This window comes from Canis lupus, chromosome 21 (genome assembly GCF_011100685.1).
Source record: "Canis lupus familiaris isolate Mischka breed German Shepherd chromosome 21, alternate assembly UU_Cfam_GSD_1.0, whole genome shotgun sequence".
Taxonomy (NCBI): Eukaryota; Metazoa; Chordata; class Mammalia; order Carnivora; family Canidae; genus Canis; species Canis lupus.
Window position 1 is genome coordinate 25,020,809 of NC_049242.1, and position 19,750 is coordinate 25,040,558.

Below are 19,750 nucleotides of genomic sequence, written 5' to 3' on the forward strand. Positions count from 1 at the left end.
TGTCTAGTTCCCACCCCACCCCCAATTGGTACTGGCTTGGGACAGTATCCTTTGCCCATCTGCCAGATCTCAACTGCCTGGGTACTCAGGCCTGTGATCTCCAGGACAGAGCCCACACAGGGCTGGACACGGGTGGTGGGAAGAGCTCCGAGTAGCCTGGGAACTCCCCAAGGACAGGGCCCAGCTCTCCTCCTCCTGCCTTCCCCACTCCCTCCACGTTATTTATTTAATAAATGTGTTTTGATGCCCTGTGTGCCAGGAACAGGAGGGCTTGGCAAGGGTGGAGCCACCTGACAAGAACCATGCACCAGGTCATGGGGTGAACCAGGGGCCCCATTCACATCTCCACACCTCAGGACCTTGAGGTCTCTCATACCCCTCCCCTGCTCCCACCCCACTCCCACCCCAGAGAGGGGCTGCAATCAGCTGCCAGTGGTTGGGGGGGTGGTTCCTGACACTCAGGCTAGGATGCCAAGGAGACACCTCCCTATACAAGGCCCTTTTCTGAAGGCCTGGTCCTGGCCACGAGCCTCTGTTTGGCTCTGCCAGAGGCAGGGAGATACAGGGAAATGAGACGGCCAGAAGGAGCGAGGCTGGGGGAGGAGGGCAAGGAGGACTGAGGAGGGAGAAGAAAGCACAGAGCCCCAGTGAGGGAAAGGCCTGGTGTGAGTGAGGAGACCAGAAGTGGAGGAGGAGGGGGCTATCCTAAGCCCAGGCCCTGGGTCCAGGTGAAGAGGCTCGACGGTCAGGATAAGGGCTTGCCTCACCCCCCTCCTCCTCCAGCTTCTCCTCCCCTTCTAGCCTTGGGGCCGGGCCCAGGACTATTTTTAGCCAGAGCTGAATTTAGCTGTTCCCTCGGAAATTCCTCACCCGCCCCAGGCAACGCCCCCGCTGGCCTTGGGGAGAAGCCTGAAAGCTCTGGTCCAGGAGGAGGAGAGAAGAGGACCGGGGTGCAGCAAGGAGCTGGAAGGAAACTTAGACAACCGATGAGGAAAGAGGCTCAGATCAGGCCCAAAATCTGAGTTACTCCTTCCCTACAGCCTGCCCTATTCTCCTCCAGGAAGGCCTCCAGGACTGCCACATAATGGCACTTGTCTTGGGGTCTATGGCACAAATATTACAAGGGTATTTTGTCTCTGACTATAGGACCCACTGCGAGCACTGCTAGCAAGATGGCCTGCCTGTCCACCTACCAGTCACTCTACTCCCAGATCCTAAGGGTCTGCACAAGTCCAGAACTTTCCTGGACTCTGCATATCTGGGATTCCCACTTCACAGATGGGGAGACTGAGGCTGAGTAACTCTTGGGTCACAGCTAGCAAAGGCAGCACAGGCCTGCTCCTTCCACACCCCCCATGCTCCCTACCCAGGTCCCTCCCAGAAGGAGTGGAATTGGGGGTATAGCCTGGAGCTCTGCTCTTCTCTGATGACCCCACTGAGAAGCAGGCACTTCTGCTAGAGCAGGAGGGACTAAAGTTAGACAGGAAGCATATGAGGCACAAAGGTAGGGATCTGAGCTTCCTCAGAGGCCCCTTCCCCTTTTAGAAATGCAGTGGAAGGGATGCCTGTGTGGCTCAGTGGTTGGGCATCTGCCTTCAGCTCAGGGCATGATCCCAGAGTCCTGGCATGGAGTCCCACATCAGGCTCTGTGCAGGGAGCCTGCTTCTCCCTCTGCCTGTGTCTCTGCCTCTTTCTCTGTGTCTCTCATGAAGAAAGAAAGAGAGAAAGAGAGAGAAAGAGAAAGAGAGGAAGGAAGGAAGGAAGGAAGGAAGGAAGGAAGGAAGGAAGGAAGGAAGGAAGGAAGGAAGGAAGGAAGGAAGGAAAAAATGAACATTCTGCCCTGAGGAAGGGGAATGACTCAGATGACCCTGCATTCTGTCCTAATGCCATACTGTTCAAGTGAAATAAGGGAGGTGGGTCCCACTCCCCTTGTTCTAGCTTCTGATAGGGACACAAGCCAAAATTTAAATTGTCAGACTTTACATCCAAATTATCTCCCTAGTAAGTCCTTTTTTCTCCATCCCTGCATCACCAGTACCCTTTAGCTCAGGCTTCTCCTTGCTTGCTTTCTCCAGTCAACAACCAGAGGATGTTTTCTAATGTGTCCATCTGGCACTGGCACTGTTCCTCCTCACCTTCTAACCTTCCGTGGCTCCTCACTGCCCACAGGACAAAGCTCAGGCCATTTAATTTGGCACTTTAGGCCTTCAACCTGGTTTCTGCACACAGCCTTTCCCTGTGTGCTCTGGTCAAACAGACACTTCTCTGCAGACATACATCAAAGCTTCATTTTCCTGCTTGGTTCAGTCCAATCCCCTCAAAGGCCAAGTGACCCATGCCATCTCCCCTCTCAGGAATTCCCCGTGGACCCTGATATGCAGCAGTCCACATGTGGGGCTGGAACAGCAGTGAGGAGCACAGGGCAGATTGCTGGGCCTAGGCCTTGGGCAAGACCCCTCCCCTTGCCGGTCCTCAGTTTCCCCTCTGAAAAATGCCAGGGTAAGGGATGGTTAGAAGACACAGCTGGTTTCTAAAGATCTTTCCAGGTGGACCTCCTGGATTGAGGGCACTATCCCTTTTCTTCCTCCTCCTGCCTCCTGGGCTGCCAAGAAGTTGGACATCTCACCACCATGCTGCCCCATGCTGGGGAGACAGGGAGAGACAGAGGGGGGAAAGTGAGGAACCAGGAGTGAGACTTCAGTGACATAGGCAGCCAAAAAAGATGGAGTCAGTAGGATTTTTTTGGGGGAAGGGTCCTTTCCTGTCTTTCCATCTGTTCCCTTCCACATCTGCTCCTTGACCTCCAATGCCCTGTCCTGGGAAAGGACTGGATGTTTGTCTAAGGGGGCTCAGGGGGAGGGGTCTCAGCAGTCCCAGGAGGCCGGGCTGTGGGGCTGGCTGGCAGCCAGGACACCCCGCCTCCCTCCCTCCCTCCCTCCCTCCGGCGCCTCCCTCCCTCCTGCTCCGTGCTGCTCTGGGGCAGGGCCTGCTCACCCCCTGGGAACCAATAAACAGGAAACAGACACCAACCTGGCGCTAGCTCCCTCAGCCTGGCCCCCTCCAACGCAGTCCCCCTACTGGCCCAGGACCTGCCCCGCCTCTCCTTGGCCCCGGCATCTCAGAACCAAGAAGTAACCATCTCAAATGCACGAGCAGAATCAAGCTAAGAGGTATGGACTCCTGGAAAAAAACAGAATCCTTCTTCCTGAAACCACAAGATTCTACACTCTGAACTGGCAATCTCAAAAGTACATGCTCTTAAAGTAGCCACCGTTCTGAGAGCTTCTAAACCTGGGGTCCTGGGCTGATGGGGCAGGACACTGAGGCTCAAAGCGAAGATGAAATGACTTGTTAGTTTTCACCCAGCGAGTGAGTTAGAGTCAGCTCTGAGATGAGAACCCTTATTGGTCTGACCCCAAAGCCCACCAGGCACACAGACCCTCAGACTCCCCAGCTTGGGGGGCCTGTGAACCCTGCTCCAGAGGCTGGTTCCAATGGGTCTGGAGCTTTGACCAGAGAGGGGTCTGGCTCTGCTCAGCCTCCCAGGTTGGGGCTGATGGTAACAAAGCAAGAGGGAGAGCTGGAGAGAAGAGCAAGGACTTGACTCCACCCAAATGCCCAGCCCTCTCCTCTGCCCACCTCTCATCTCCAAATACCCAGGCTACTGGGCCACGTACCCTACCCAGTCAGTACCCCAGCTGCCCTCCCATCCCAAGCTCTGTCCTCTGCCTTAAGCTGGAAAGAGATGCTGAGAATCTGAGCATCCTGGATTCAATGTTTATTAGAATCTTAGCATTCTAATGTCTCACCTCTCAATCATGATGGAAGGAACTAACACTTTTTGAGCATGTACCATGTGCCAAGCCCTCTTAGCATGATTCCATTTAATCTTTTTTTTAAAATAGATTTTATTTATTTATTCATGAAAGACACAGAGAGAGGGGCAGAGACATAGGCAGAGGGAGAAGCAGGCTCCCTGAGGGCTCCTCAGGGACATAGGCAGAGGGAGGAGCAGGCTCCCTCAGGGAGCCTGATGTGGGCCTCAATCCCAGGACCCCAGGATCATGACCTGAGCCAAAGGCAGATGCTCAACCACTGAGCCACCCCGGTGCCCAGATTCCATTTAATCTTAACAAAAATCCTTGGTGGAGTGAGGGGGCAATGCAGAGGAGTCTGTAAATGCTTGCCCTGGATCCCCAAGCCAGCCTCAGGGGAGAAAAGATCTGGGCCATGCTTGTTCCCTCCACATGCCACCTCCTGGGAAGTGTCTCGGCCTCTCAGGGCATGAAAGACCTGACAGGTCCTCTGATCCAACAGCATCAGAGGCACCAATCCCCAGCATGGTGCTCCTGGTGCATGCTGCTAGGGAGCTCTTCCCCATCTGCCCCTGAGCTCTCTAGGGTAGCCCAACAGAGATGTAATTCCCACTCCCTCCTAGACCCTCACCTTAGTCCTGGCTCTGAAGTCCACAGCCAATGGCCCTTCCTAGAAGCTGCTTCATCCCAATTTTTAGTCAGCAAGCTCAGGGCCAGCCACCTTAAAAGCCAAGCCCATCCATAAGAGACCCATTGGCACTCTGGTCCCTCTGCTGCTAGGCCAGTGCTCAGCCACCTGCTGGACCCCACCCACCTCAGGGGACTGGGACTCTTGTTGAAAAGCACTGGCAGGCAGGGACAGTGTGCAGGCTTTCCCTGTGCATCCCCACTGCCCATTAGGGGGCTCAACAACTGATTGCTGAATGAATGAATGAATGAATGAATGAATGAATGAATGACAAATGACCATAGAAAGAAACAAATGCAGCAGGCCTATGTTAACTGGCCATGCCTTGTGCCCAGCACCTCCCAGGGACGCTGGATCTTGAGAGCTGACAGCCTGTGAATACCTGTGGTGGGCAGAACAATGGCTCCCAAAGATGTCCACATCCTGATCCCTGGAACCTGTGAATGTCACCTTCCATGGCACAAGGGACTTTGCAGATGTGAGAAAGGATTTTCAGAGGAGGAAATGATCCTGGATGATCTTGGCCTGAAGTAATCACCCAGGTCCTTACAAAAGGGAGGCAGGATGTACAGGGTGAGAGAAATATTTGAAGGTGTGATGCTGCTGGCTTTGAAGATGGAGGAAGGGGGCACAAAGCAAGAAGTGCCAGCAGATGCCATAAGCTGTAAAAGGCAAGCAAACAGGTTTTCCCCCTAAAGTTTTCAGAAGAAACACAGCCCTATTAGCACCTTAATTTTTTTGCCCAGTGAAACCCTTTTCTTCTGACCTCTGGAACTGTAAGATAATATTTGCATTGTTTTAAGTCCTACACGTGCAGTAATTTGCCACAGCAGCAAAAGGAAATGAATAGGCCACCCAGCTGCTGGCCTAGACTAGAATCAACTCATGTCCCTCTGACCTCGCTCTGCCGGTTCAGACTGCCCCTCAGTCTCTCCCTGCCTTGGGAGAGTCTCAGAGCCCCGTGACGGCCCCATGCCCTGGACAAAGTTTAAAAATCCTGGCAGCAACAGCATCACCACTTCTGAGGCTAGGCCCCATACTAAGCCTCACAGCTGCCGCAAGTGCGGGGAGAGGCCTCATCTGTGTGTGCGTGGTGGAGGCTAGAAAAGCAGCTGGTTGGCAAGAAAGAGGCCTGGGGCGGGGGGCAGGCCGGGTGGGGTGCAGCCCACTCAGCCTCAGTCTCCTCAGCAGCCTAATGGGGCCATGAGTCTCCACCTGCCAGTTCTTCAGTCTACAAACTGGGGCCTACTCAGGAAAGCCATTGCCTCTCCCAGCAGCCCTGAGCGGAGTGTTTCTCCTGGTGTCTAAGAGCATCGAGAAATCTGTGGCTCTGAGGGAAAGGGGTTTACCGAAGACCACACACCAGGAAAATGGGAGGCTAAGGTTGGAACCCATCTCCTGACTCCTAGGGCAGATCTCCAGGTGCTACACCAAGTCATCCCTGGTGGCCCTGGCTACTGGAGTGGGTGGTTGTGGAGTTCACCCTACCCTGGCTGGGGCCCCAGGCTCCCGGATGTCATAGGATGGGGCTTGCTCACGGCCCAGGGCTGGGCAGCCTGGCAGTTTTTCTCTGCCTTGGTCCATGCCTGGAATGCCCCAGAGGCTTGGGGTGGCAGTGGGTGGAGGGGATCAACTGCAATGGTGGGGACATGGGCTCCAATAGACTCCTGCTTCCCAAGGGACCCAGAGCCCCCGTTTTAGGGCCTGCCAGCAAGGCGCCAGGCTGCCTGGGCACATTTCCCAATAAGTACGCCAGGGCTTCAAGCCTTTCTGGGAAACATGGGCTCCCCCTTCCCCCACCCTACCACCACCAATCCAGCCAACTCTGCTCAGTGAGAACTCTGTGGGGCCAGTGTATGGCCTGGGTGGCAGGACACCTGGGGCCAAATCCCATACTTGAGCCACAGGGCATTGGGCAAACCTCCATCTAATCTGGACCTGTGTCTTCATCCATATATTGGGACCATGGCAATGCCCACCTAGCTGGAGGACCAGATGGGAGGGACAGAGGTACCTTAGGGTGGCATGAGCTCCGTGTCCCAGGAGATATGCAGGCTGGAGCTGACGGGTCTCATGGTGGGTGTAGAGGAGACACCAGTGGGCCATGGCTCCATCGCTATCCTCACTAAGGCCCTATGGTGGTTCCACCCTCCTTCTCTTAGAGCAAAGACAGTATAGGACCACAGGGGGCAGTCAGTGTATCCTCTTGCCCCATTATACCCTGGGGACTTTATCAACTCCTCCCCAGCCCCCATCAACCCCTCACACACTGCCCAGCTCCGAGAGCCCAGCTATGAGAGCTGCAGTGCTGTGTTCACCTTGAATGCTGGGGTCCCAGTCCTCACAAAACCCTCTGGGTTGCAGCAGAAAGCCACTACTCCACCTCTGTCCCAACCTAAGCCACCATCAGCTCTCCCCCAGATTATTCCAGTGGCTTCCTTACTGGCATCCCTGCTTCCACCATGGGCCCCTGCAATCTCCCCTGCCAGAGCAGCTACAGCACACCTAGGAAAGTCTAAGTCAGATCAGGTCACTGCTCTACGCAGAACCTTCCGAAAGTGCCTACCCCATCTCACTTCAAGTAAATGCTGAAGTCCTCCTATGGGTCTCTGAGATTTGCCTCCACCCTGATCCACTCCCACCCTCCCTTACATCTCTGACCTCATTCCTACCATGCTCCATCCACACAGTCCTCTGGATAATTTCTCAAACACACTCTACCTCGGGGCTTTTACTGTTGCTTTTCTTCTCTGCCCCGAGAATGTCCTTTCCCCGAGACCCAGACCTCCCCGAGACCCAGACCAAGACCCAGACCGCTACCTGCTTTGCTCGCTCACTTGCTCCAGGCCTATCCCCTCCCTGTCATTCTCTACTCCCTTAACCTGCTTTCTTTCGCTCCCTAGCGCCTACCTCTCCCTGACACATAATAGATCCATTTACACACAGGTCTCCTCACTAGTCTGAAAACTCCATGAGGTTAGATCTTTGTTTTGTTTGTTACCGTATCCCCAGGACCTGGGAGAGTGCCTGGAGTGTCTAGGAGCCCAGGAGGTATTTGTTAAATGGATGAATGCATTGCTCTATCAAGGGTCACCCAAGTCTCTGATAGAAACTCCTACCACACACAACCTGCCATGTCTTTCCTACTTCCTAGCCTTTGTTCATGTAATGCCTTCCTCCTAGAACCCCTCCCTCTCTTCTCTGGCTATACAGAGGGTGCCTCTAAACCTATGCAGGGCAGCATGTGTAGCCTCAGATCACAGATGAGGGGAAGGAAGCAGGAGAGGCAAATCTCTACACTGGGAGAGTGCTGGGGACAGGATTAGCAGCAGCCTAGAGCATCCCAAACCCAGTTGGTCCCAGAAATGTACGGCTGAAAAATGTCAGAGTCAACTCTGGTCCATCCCCTAATGCTTCTGTGCCTGGGGGGTTGGGGGGGGCGTTCCTGGACTGTACTCCTTCCAATAGTCCAGAGGAGCCCTTAGGAAGGAGTAGGGAGGCAGGGAATAAACAAAAGAAAGGGACAGCCCTCTGCCTGTCCTCCCCATCCCACCCTCCTACCGGGTGACAAGATGTTTAATTATAGATATTTGGTATCGCTCAGAACTCCAAATGTCCTAATTGCCTCCCCTCCCAGAACCAGTTTCCATGGAAAAATCACAGCAAAGAGCCAAGTAAGGAAAGGAGAGAACCCCTGCCCCCATGAGTTCCCTGCCAAGGGGACACAGAGAGAAGAAAGGTGAGGAAGAGCTACAGTCCAGGCCTTCCTCAGCAAGGCAGGGAGCTGCCTGGGCAAGCTGCCGGGCAGGGGGTGGGCATGTCTGCTGGGGCAGGGGCAGAGGCTGGTGCTTGGGCTTGGCTGTGCCTTGCCTTGCTGTGTGACCTTAGACCCAGCATTCTCCTTTCTGAGTCTCAAAGTCCTTTCCACCCTACCCTCAGGTCCCAGTGAACTAACTAACCACCAGGAAGGTGTTCAAGCTGTGAGGGGTAAGTATACAGGTGACACCTCCTCGGCTCCCCCTTGACCCTGTCCCGCTTACTTAGATGGCAGGTCAATCCCAAGAAACAAAGATCCCTTGGGCTCCTTCACCTCTAAGACACTGACATTCTAGGACTCAGTGGGAATCTACCAGCCAGCAATTCTAAGAATCCAGCCCTGGAAGATTCTCACAGCTTTCACATTTGAAGAATGAAACATTCAGGGTGTCTGGCAACAGTAGATATTTAATAAATATTAGCCACTGTTACTACTATTCCAGTATGCTAAAATTCTGAGTCGATCCATCTATGATTCTGAGACACAAGTCATTTCCTGTTTCTGGGCTAGATCCTGTACTTTATGGGGATCCCTGGGTGGCTCAGCGATTTAGCGCCTGCCTTTGGCCCAGGGCGTGATCCTGGGGCCCCGGGATCGAGTCCCACATCGGGCTCCCTGCATGGAGCCTGCTTCTCCCTCTGCCTGTGTCTCTGCTCCTCTCTCTCTCTTTCTAGTTCTATCATGAATAAATAAATAAAAATCTTAAAAAAAAAAAAAAGAAAGATTCTGTACTTTAAGGCCGGGGTAGGGGAAGCCCTGGAAAGAAGAGTTTGATCATCCAGGCTATTGTGGGTCTAAGTGCAAATGACAAGGGGCATGGCAGGGGCAGGACATGGAGGCTCTAACAGCTCTGCTGCTCCCAGAGGAAACACAAGCAGGTGTTCAGAGAATAAAATGACCACAAGTTACTCCTCATTCCCTGGGCTCCTAGGTTCTCACAGCTGTTGCACAAGCTGCCTTTCTCTTCCAGCAACACTCCAAACTTCCTGTTTCTCTTGACCACTCTGCAGGCTGTCCTCCCTCAGAGCTTCAAAGACCAGGATGTTTGACATCCCACTGTACAGATGGGGAAATCGAGGCCCAAGATGACTCTGTCCAGGTCTCAGAGCGAGTCAGAGGTTGAGCCAGGCCCAGTACCCAGGCCACCTTCTCACAATGGGGATACACCATGCAGAGGGCAAATACAGATTCTGGGCTGGGGGAGACCTGAGTTTGAGGGACTCCCCAAAGCCTGGGGTCAGGGGTCATTTCTGCCCCACCAGGGCCTCTCCTGTGAGTCCCTTGCTGGGTTCAGCCTGGTTTCTGCCTCATCAGCAAAGTGTGAAAGCCTCTTCTCTTCCCTTCTTATTCTGGAGCTCACACCATACCATCTCCACCCACAGCCCAGGGAGCGTGACTGGAGCCCCAGGCCCGAAACAAGGGAACATTGTCTCTTCCATGGAGGCCATAAGGAGGGGGTGAACAGCTGCTCCCCATCTTCCTGATCTTCCTGGAGGCAGAAGGAAGGGGGTAGCAGAAGGGACTTGGGCTAGCAGATGGGAGAACTTCCAGGCTTTCTGAGGGTATTGGGGAGTTAGGGGATAGGTGAGCCAATTCAAGTCCACCAAGATACTGAGGCTCAGAGTGCTCAGCCCTGTGCTCAGGAACCAGTAGGGGACAGGGACGAGGGGCCAAGGCTGGTCACTGAGAAGCAGCTGGGGCAGTGGAGCCTGTTTTTTCCCTCTCTCCTGCCCCCAGGGAGGGAGGGAGTGATTGCACCACCCACTCACCCTACAAGAGCCTGCCAGACAGAAACCATTACCCCATTTTACAGAAGGGGAAAGTGAGGTATAGAGCAGGGATGTGATGGATCCTAGGCCACACAGGGATCTGGATGGATCCTGCTCTTAAATCCTGCTGTTCCAAATATAGATTTATTGGTTCTTTCCTCTATGAGGCAAGAGAGAACATCAAGTTGGGCCTAGAAAGGTGGGAGGACTAGAGTGGACTAAGCTTGAGACTGGAGAGAGGCTCCGTAGAGGACAGGGAGAAACCTGTATTATGGGTAGATATGCCCCCACCTCATAGCCCTTTGGGGGTAGCAGGAGCTAAGCTTCTCCCTGAAGTTGGATGGGACAGGGGGATAATATGAAGAGCAGGAGACCAAAAGCCACTTCTGCAAAAACTCCCACCTCCTCTCTGGGTCTCAATGCTGCCTCTTAGGAGCACACACACACCCCCTGCCCCCCCCCCCCCCCCCCCCCCCCGCCAGTTTCCCTGAGTCCCTTGATTCATTCCTGCCTTCTTCCCTAATTTAGCCTTCAAGGCTCCCCAGGAGATAATTATATGGGGAAGATAGTTGGGGAGGGGGCCCCTGGCAGGAGCTCCCCTTGCTCTTGGCCTCCCCCCCTCCCCCCCGCTGTGTTCCAAAGACAACTGGCACTGGAGTTAGGGGCATCTGAGCTGTCCTCTCAGGCTCTCAGAAGGAAGGACAGGTCCAACATTTCCCCTCTCTCCACTCCCTGCCTCCTGGCTCTCTCTGTGGCCTCTGTGAGAGACACCAGAGCCAGGACTAGGGGGAAACAGAGACAAGGAAAGAGAAACAAAGAAAGAGTTCAGAGGGGCCGTGAGAGTGCTGGGAACTGGGAGTGACCAAATTAGTCCAGGGTTTAGGGTTTCCAGACACTTCACACAGGCAGGGAACACAGTGGGAGTGCAGGCCTACGTTGAAATAAGCCTGAGCCATCTCCATACTAGGCCTGTAACCCAAAACCTAGAATCTAGCTTCCAATTCAGATGCCAAGGCATCATGGCACCTAGAACCTACCCGAACCCACAGCCCAAACTCCAGGGACATCTGAAGGCAGAAGGGGGTGGTGCTCAGGAAGATTGAGTCCCCAGGGCTTGGGGTCTGGCAGAGGAAGGGGGGAGGCATTTCAGAGTCATCAGGAAGGGGGTAGGGTGAGAAAGATGAAAACTGGCAGGATGGGGGACCGGTGCCCCACCCTGCTCCACAGAAGCAGCCCCCCCAACCGCTGAGCTTTGGAGGCCTCTTCTCTGTCCCTGCTCTCCCCTACAAGCCCCCGTTCTAATTAGAAGAGGTGCTGGCAGACCTCAAGAATCAAGAGTGCTTCAACTCCAACTGGGAACTCCCAAATCTGTGCAGCACCAGCTGGATGGAGCCATAGGTACCTTGTCCACAACCCCCTGCTTTTAAAGATTGGGAGGTTGAGGCACGGGGAAAGGCCAGGGCCACCAGAGTACTCCATGGGGTCTTTGCTGCTCCTCCATAAAGTAATGCCTGTAACCTCTCCGAGTCTCCCAGGCTCAGGGACAAACCCACATTTTGATCTGCCATAGGAAAGCCACATGAGGAAGTACAAACCTATGTCACCTGTGGGCTGCAGGCCCTAACATCCTGTGAGGGTCTGGCCAATAGGGCAGCTCACCTTAAGGAAGACCTTCACGCCTCCTTGTGTATTTATACAAAAGAACCAGATAGAAATCTCTAAAACCAGTCCCTGAGAAACAGCTAAAGGACTAGATAGAGCCTTTTGTAATTATCATCCAGAATACCTCAAAGCAGGCAAGAACCTTTGGCATTGGCACCATCAGCCTTTGGGCCCTGAGTCATTAACGGGAACCCTGTGTCATTAACACTCTTAAAACCACCTGGGCTTCCAGAACCAGAAAAGCACCCTCAGATCTGGGCACCTACCCAATGAGCACACTCAAAAGGCTCCTCTGGAAGTCAGCGCTCCTGGCCCTTCTCTGCACCACCACCCCCAGAACCCCCCAAAAAGCACTCACCACCTGTGGCTTGCTGCAGCACTTGCTGGCCTGGGCAGGCTCATCTGGAGCCCGGGCTGTCTCGGGGGGCTTGGCCTCAGCAGAGGGCAGTGCAACAGGAGTCAAGCAGGGCATATCCACTGGTACTGGGGCAGGAACCTCGCCAGAGTGGAGGGTCAGCATATACTGCTTAGTGACATCCTCGAGTGATGGGGCCTGCAGTGTGGAGTGGGCTCTGGCAGGGAAGCCCACAGGCTCTGGCACAGCCACGGGGGGGCCAATGGAAGTTGGTGGCTCAGGCACCACAATAGGTGTGAAGGTGGCGGGCACACTCGCGTGGCGAACGTGTTTGGAGGATGGTCGGGCCCGAGACAGGCTGCTAGTCTGGTCCTCATCGGCTTCCTCTCTCTGTAGTTCCTGATGACTGCTCCGGGCTGGGCGCTTCTTGGAACCCCGTCGGATGAGCCGTGGGGACAGGACATCAGCCAGTTTCGGGTCAAGGTGGAAGTCACGGTGGGCAGTGGAGGAGGCGGCTCGGGTCTTGGGTAGGGCCCTCTCAGACTGTGCCCGGCCCCTCACAGCACTGGGCTCTTCTGGTTCTGCCCGCCGCTCTGCAAGAATGGGCTCACTGCTAGATGGAGGCAGCATGGGCTCGACTTCTCGGATGGGCTCCCCACCAGGGCCTTCAAATCCAGGCCCAGCCAGCTCCCCACGACGGCTGGGATCACTCAGAGATTTCTTCTTGGGGGCTTTGCCAGCAACCCTGTCGTCCACCACGCGCCCCAAAGCTCCAGGCCCCTGAACAATACTCTGAATAACCTCCTGGTAACCCTTGCTCTCTTCACTGCCCACTGACCAGTCACTGTGGCCACTGGTCAAGCCCTCATCCACAGCTGGGGCCACTGGAAGCCCTGCCTTGGGGCTCAGCGAGCCTAAAAGGTTGCTATCCACGGAGAACCCAGAGGGCTCCTCAGAGGTGGCGGCCCGGTGGCGCTGTGGAATTGGGTCACTCAGAGACCGGTAGGCCTCACCCGCCTCCCCATTGCTCAATTCAGTCCCACCAGGGCCTGAAGGAGGGACTTTGCGTCTCCGTCGGAGGGCACCTGGTGTGGGAGGGGTGTCAGGGGACACCAGGGCCCATCCTCCCAGACTATCTTCTGCCCCAGGGCCATGGTGGTTGGTCTGGGCTGAGGATGAGGAAAGGGGTCGCCACACCCCTGTGGTACCCAGGCTGCAAAAGGCTGAAACCAGAGGCTCAGGGTCTGCCCCAATGCCCTCATCTGTCAGGCTAGACTCAGGGCCAGAGAGCTCCTCCTGGGACCGCTGCCCTTGGGTCACGTCTCCCGCCCAGTCAGGGCTTCCAGGGGGCACATCACTGCCGTCATCCTGCTGGGCACCCATTCGCTGGATCTTCTCAAACACCTGACGGGCCTCCTGTACATACTGATCCTGGACAACGAGGGGCAGTGGGTCCTCCTCGGCACTGGGGCCTGCCAGCAGGAGCTCAGAGGAGCTGGGCTTCAGGGTACTGGTGCGGCATAGGCGTCGGGCCATGGGCTTCTCAGAGCAAGTAAAAGACTTTGCCCTCCGCAGGGTGGCCGTCAAGTCTTTGAGTGTGGGGCGGGTGCCAGGTGATGCGGGAGCTGGAGCAGGCACAGGTCCAAGTTGTGCCCCAGGGCCACCTGCTGATGGTGAGTCTCTGCCATCTAAGGGGCTGCTCCCAAGGTCACTGGGGCGCCCACTGGGCTTTCGGACTCGCAGCTCTGAGAGATCTGAGCGGAGGAAACTGAGCAGTGTCAGGGTCTCCGAGGCAATATCTGGATTCGACAGGGACTTGCGCTGCCGGCTCTGGTCCAACTCCAGTCCTCCATCTCTCAATGCCCTTGTGGTGCCCACAGCCCCCTTGGTGCGGAGTCGAGGCTGGGGCCTTAGGAGAAGCCCTTCTCCAGCTCCAAAGCTAGGGGAGCGATACATGCCCCAGCCCCCAGAACCCCGACTAGCCCATGGGTCTTCATCCTTGAGGGTCTCTGTGCTGGAATAACGGCTGCTGCCACGGGAGCCTGCCGGACTGGCTAGGTATGCAGGAAAGCTCACCTTGGCCACACGGAAAGCTGCCCCCCCAGAGTCAGACATGGGCCGGAGTCCCTCCTGAGGACCTGGTACACCGGGAGGTGAGCCAGTACCCCACTCCGGGGGTCCTTCCTCACTAGGAGACTTGGGGGGCTCCGGACTCCTGGCTCCCCCTGCTGAGTCCATGCTGCCCAGATTTAACCCATAACTGTCTGGCCTACAGTTCTTATCCGAGAGGGAGCTTCCAGGCCTGGGTCCCGGCCTCCCTCCCCAGCGGTGGCCGCCCTCACCGTCTCGGTCCTCGTCACTGCCCGAGGAGTGGCCTCCGTGGTAGGCCGGACTCTGAGCCCCGGGCGGCGGCGGCGGCGGGCCCTCCTCTTCCTCCTCGCTGGAGCTGGCAGCCCGGCCGCGGCTGACAGGATAGGAGGAGGCGATGGAGGAGGAGCAGGAGCAGGAGGCCCGGGCCCCGGCCCCGGCCTGCGGTTGGGAGAAGCTATGCCAAGAATGTAAACCATCCGCCGGACGCTGCGCCCGCTCCTGCTGCTGCTGCTGCTGCTGCTGCTGCTGCTGCTGCCGCCGCCTCCTCCCCTCGGTCCCCGGGCCGGGCAGCGGCCGCGCGGAACGCAGGCCCGCCAGGGGGAAGCACGTCCGAGGAGGTGGCGTCGGTGGCTGCCGGGGTTCGCGAGCCGGGGGCTCCCACCCTGCGCCGTCGGGGCTGGGCGTCCCCGAGGCCTCAGAGTCGGCGCTGGGCCGCCTGGAGCCCGGGCCCCCAAAGAGCTTGCGCATCTCGGTGACGCTGGGCCAGGCCCCGCGCGCGGCGCCCTCCGCCGCTTCTTCCGCGGCCCCGGGGGAGACGCCCCCGTCTCGGGCCCCGGCGTGGTCGTCGTCCGGGCGCGGCGCGTCGAAGCGCCGGGAGAGCTGGCGCACCGACGGCGAGAGGCTGCGGAGCGGGCGCGGCTGCGCGGGGGCGGCCGGGGGCCCCGACGCCAGTTTGGACACGCGCCGGGAGGGCTGGCCCGGGACCGACGCGGCCGGCCGGCACGAGGCGCGGCGCCGCAGCCCGGGGGTGTCCGAGGCCGCCTCCTTCGGCCCGGGCCCGCCGCTCCAGCGTTCCAGCAGCTTGAACGAGACGCTGCGATGGAGCGGGGAGCGGGGCGCCCCGTCCGCCATGGTGCAGCGCTCACCCCGGGGGGGCCGGCCTCGGGGAGCCGCGGCCAACCCCCCCTGCGCGCCCGCGCCCCCGCCCCGGAGGAGCGCAGCAGCCGGGTTCCGAAGGCCTGGCTTCCGCAGCTGCAGTGAAGGGGTTTGCGGGGAGAGGACGCAGACTCCGAGCAGAGGTTTACCGGCCGCGGCTCAAGTTTCCGAGGCCGCGGGCCGCATCCGCTCCATCCAGCGCCGGCCCTCCCGCCTCAGCGCCGACCCCCGGGACCGGCCCCCTCCTCGGCGGGTGCGGCTCGGAGCATCGCGGCCCGGCCCGGCCCGGCCCGGGCAGGATCCCAGGGCTCCGCTCCTCGGCTCGGTGCCCGCCAGCCGGCCCGCCTGCCTCCCCTCGCGCTCCCGCTCCCGCTCCGGCTCCCGCTCCCGCTCCCGCTCCCGCTCCCGCTCCCGCTCCCGCTCCCTCCCTCTTGGCTGCTCGCTCCGCGCTCCCTTTTGTTGCAAATAAACTTTGTGGCTGAGGAAAGGGGGCGGGAGGCGGGGCCTCGCGCCCAAAAGAGGGGGTGGGCTCCGGGCGCGCGCGAGGAAGGGAATCGGGATGGGGGGGAGGGAATCGGGGTGGAGTCGAAGGAGAGAAACAAGACTGCGGGAGCACACGCGGGCCGGAGCGACCCTCCGAGGTCCCCCTCTGGACGAGCGGCTGAGCTGCCCCCCGCGGGACTCGCTCCGACGCACGGAACCCCTGCCGCCGTGCAGCCGAGGCTGCGCACCCACTGCGGGTCAGACGCTTCTGTGCGGTAACACCTTCTGTCCGAGGGACCCCAACATGGCAACCTCCGACCCGTAAACTGGTACACACCGACCGTCAGGTACGCCCAGCAGCACTCTTCCCGCGGGAAGGGGGCGGGACTCGCCGCCAGGGGGAGCCGTGGGGGCCGCAGGCGGACCTGGGCGCCGGCGGCTCCCCGCTCCACCCCTCCGCCCCGCCCCCTGCCCCGCCCCCGCCCCGCCCTCCGCGGTGAAGCCCACAGCCCCCCGGACCGCGTCCAGCCTCTCGCGCCCCCAAGGCCCCGCCCCTCTTACCTCGGCGGCAGGTCCGGCTCTGACCCTCCCACGGCGCTCCAGGTGCTCCACCCTTCGTGGCCACGCCCCCGCCCGCCCGCAAGTTTCCCGCGGCCCACCCTAGGCTCGCCCCCCCACCTGCCCCCGCCGTCTCCGAGGCCCCTCCTCGATGCCCGCCTCCTGAGCGCCTTGATACGCGGCTCTTACGCCCTCTACCGGCCGGATTCGCCCATCCCATGGAGTCCAGGACAGGTAAAGCAATACCCCTCGCCAAAAAAACGGGAGGGTTGGGAAGACTTCGTTTCCTTTACTTCCTTTCGGTCCTTTCCTAATCCCTTCAAGAGCCGTTTCTAGCCTACTCCCTTCGCAAAGTCCCTTCAGCCTCACACACAAAAGGAGCTCCAGCTGAAACGACTTGCCACTGCCAAACCGACACACCTACCTGTGGCCCTCCACCCTCCTAACAAAACGAATGGGTCGCCTCTCCTACTGCAAGCTGATCCACCGTTGAGCTGGCCTTCCACCTCTGCCCCAGTCTGGCAAGTCTCCCATTGTACCGGGTACTGGGGCCTTCCCCACCTCCACCTGCCTCGGGGAGGTCCCATTCATCCTCATAGTCCCAGCTTAAGTGCAAGGTGGCTCCTTGACATCTGAATGAGCCAATGGGAATTTATGGAGTGCCGTTGAATATATGCGTAATATTATTTCATTCATTTTATTTAATCCTAGAACCACCCTGTAGGTAGATAATATTGCCTCTTCTCTATGGGTCATGAAGGAGATATAACTTTGACCATTGCCAAAGTCAGGAAATGGCAGTGCCTTCTATGACTCAAATTCAGATTTGAGGACCTTCAAACACCATGCTCCTCCAGTCTTCACTGGCCCCAGATCCCTGATGAAGAAGGGGTTCTCTCTCCTTGAGCCCCCAGCAGCCTCTTCGTTCTCCTTGGGGCTAGGCTCGCCTTCCCCAGAAAGAGAATAGCGTGGTCTGACTCACTCCCCTCGGCCCAAGAGGACTGTGGCTAGACCTGACTAGTCTGGCAGGCCCTGGGAGCAGGAGGCCCTGGTCCAGATCAGAGGGACAGGGATGGGCCTAGGGCAAGATGGTAGACACTATGGGATTGATTGACCATGGGCCTTGCCATTTGCTTCCCCTGGGTTGTGGCAAATCACTGTAGGGAGAAAACTTTCTCTTTGAGTTGAGACCAGCCTCCTCTAAGTCCCTCACCTCAACTTTGTCTCAGCTCTGCCTCAAAAGGACATCTCTCCTTCACTGGGGAATTGATGGCAAGAAAGAGAACCCTCCTGGCCTATTGCTCTCTACCTTTGCCTTGCTGTGTGACCTTGTGTGTATCCTTACACTTCCCCGGGCCTCGGGTGCCTCATCTGAAAAGTGAGGAGTGGGTCTAGATTTACCCAAAGGTGCCTCTCTGACTCTGTTTGAAGTCAGACTCTTGTTTCCTCTGAAGTGTTTTTCTACTCTTTTGGGGGAAGTTTTGGTATTGTGGGGGGACCCTCATTCTGTGAATCACTGCTTTCCTCCATTCACAGTGGTCTCTACCACCTGAAATTTGTACTTGTTCAAACTCTTTCATATCCTATTTTGTCTTCATATCACTTCTGGAATAGAGGTTTTTATTCCCATGTCACAGATGGGTAAACTGATGGAGAGGAGCAGGGACTCAGGTCACCTCAGCATCCTGCAGCTTGGCCTTCAGGGGGGCTGACTGAGGACTTTGGATCAGGAATTCCCCTTGGTGGGGAGGGAGAGTGTCTGATGATCTAGGCTGGACCTCCACCCAATGCAACACTCACCCAATCAGAGAGTGGCTTGGCTGCTTCCAGCACCTCCTGAGTCCTTCCAGCCTCGGTTGCTTCTGATTCATGATGAGACAAAGTCATCTCCCAGGTACCGAGGGGGCCTGGTTGTGTTTAGCCCTTCAAAGACTTATCTAGGAGGTGGCTGGAAACATGGGGAATCAAGATGGAGAGGGGGACACTGTGCTGAGAGTCTAGAGCTGGGCCCAGTGCAGGCACCCTCACAGACACGCCAGGTGACCCTCAGCAGGTCGCTCTCTTCCTTTGGGACTTAGGCTCCTCGCCTATGAAAGGGGAATGAAAACAACCCCATCTACCCAGTGACTCACGGTGACCCAGCAAGATCAGGGCTGTTGGTCCCTTGGAGAAATCAAGATAGTAAGGTTGTGATGATCACAGTCATGGCCAATGATGGGCCTTGGGTACTTAAGAGGAAGAAAGATGAGGAATAGAGGACTCCCAAGAAGCAGTAAGCCCCAGGAAGGAACTGTCTTGGGGGAATCAGGCTCTTGACTCCATTCCCAAGTCAATTAGAAATGACCTGACAGTGTCCCCTTTCCTGTATAATTAGCCCTCAAACGCACAGAATTGAATTATTTATGACTTTTTGTTCATGGCATATTCTCACCACTTATTTAATTGGCTCCCACCACAAAACAAAACAATTAGGACTTTGACGATCTCCTACATCTCATTATCTAGCTTCCCTAACCCCTTCTCCTGCTGCCATACCACCCAGGATAGCTATTTCCTCTTGTGCTCAGCGTGCCCTTGCTTCCTTTTTGTATAGTTTTGTTGCATCTGTGTATTCCTCCAAAGTATGTATTTTCATTTTAGTTGTCTTTTTAACTTTATAAAAAGGGCATCTTGCTGTGTACAATTTTCTTGAAATTTGTTTTGTTTTTTTGTTTTTTTTTTTAATTTATTTATGATAGTCACAGAGAGAGAGAGAGAGAGAGGCAGAGACATAGGCAGAGGGAGAAGCAGGCTTCATGCACCAGGAGCCCGACGTGGGATTCAATCCCGGGTCTCCAGGATCGCGCCCTGGGCCAAAGGCAGCCGCCAAACCGCTGCGCCACCCAGGGATCCCAGAGATTTGTTTTGTTTTTAAAGATTTTATTTATTCATGAGAGACACACAGAGAGGCAGAGACATAGGCAGAGGGAGAAGCAGGCTCTCTGCTGGGGGCCCAATGCAGGACTTGATCCCAGGACCCCAGGATCACACCCTGAGCCGAAGGCAGACACTCAACCACTGAGCCACCCAGGTGCCCCTCTTGAGATTTCTTTGTACTTAATATTATACTGCTAGATTTATCCATATTGTCACGTGTCGGTAAAGGGCATTCTGGCTGCGTGTAATATTCCAATGTGGGAATATAGCACAGTGTATTCATCCAGTCTGTCATGGACGGGCATTTGGGTGTTTCCAGGTGTTTGCTTTTGTGAATGGTGCTGCTCTGAGCACCTTGCCTGACTCCCACAGGCGCAGGAGTGCTCAGGGTAATGGGCCATGTGACTACTCAACATCCAGGAGGCATTATCAAGCTAGGAT

The 19,750-nt window shown here is 56.8% G+C and overlaps 1 protein-coding gene and 1 long non-coding RNA gene across 3 annotated transcripts in view; one reads left to right on the plus strand and one right to left on the minus strand.

Annotated features, from left to right (window-relative positions):
* The window catches only part of ARHGEF17 (Rho guanine nucleotide exchange factor 17), a 59,860-nt gene extending 44,517 nt beyond the window's left edge, over window positions 1–15,343 (minus strand). Inside the window, exon 1 of the mRNA XM_038568710.1 lies at window positions 12,110–15,343. Within this exon, the coding sequence (XP_038424638.1) occupies window positions 12,110–15,328 (3,219 nt within the window). The 5' untranslated portion in view covers window positions 15,329–15,343. The remainder of the gene's footprint in view (window positions 1–12,109) is intronic.
* A 32-nt stretch (window positions 15,344–15,375) lies between these two features.
* Window positions 15,376–19,087, plus strand: LOC119864981. 2 transcript variants are annotated; one of them, XR_005375674.1, is made up of 3 exons: window positions 15,376–16,182; window positions 16,408–16,627; window positions 16,718–19,087. It is a non-coding gene; the product is annotated as an uncharacterized LOC119864981 (long non-coding RNA). The 2 variants fall into 2 exon arrangements; XR_005375675.1 differs by having other exon boundaries at window positions 15,379–16,182; window positions 16,439–16,627.
* Window positions 19,088–19,750: the final 663 nt, after the last annotated feature.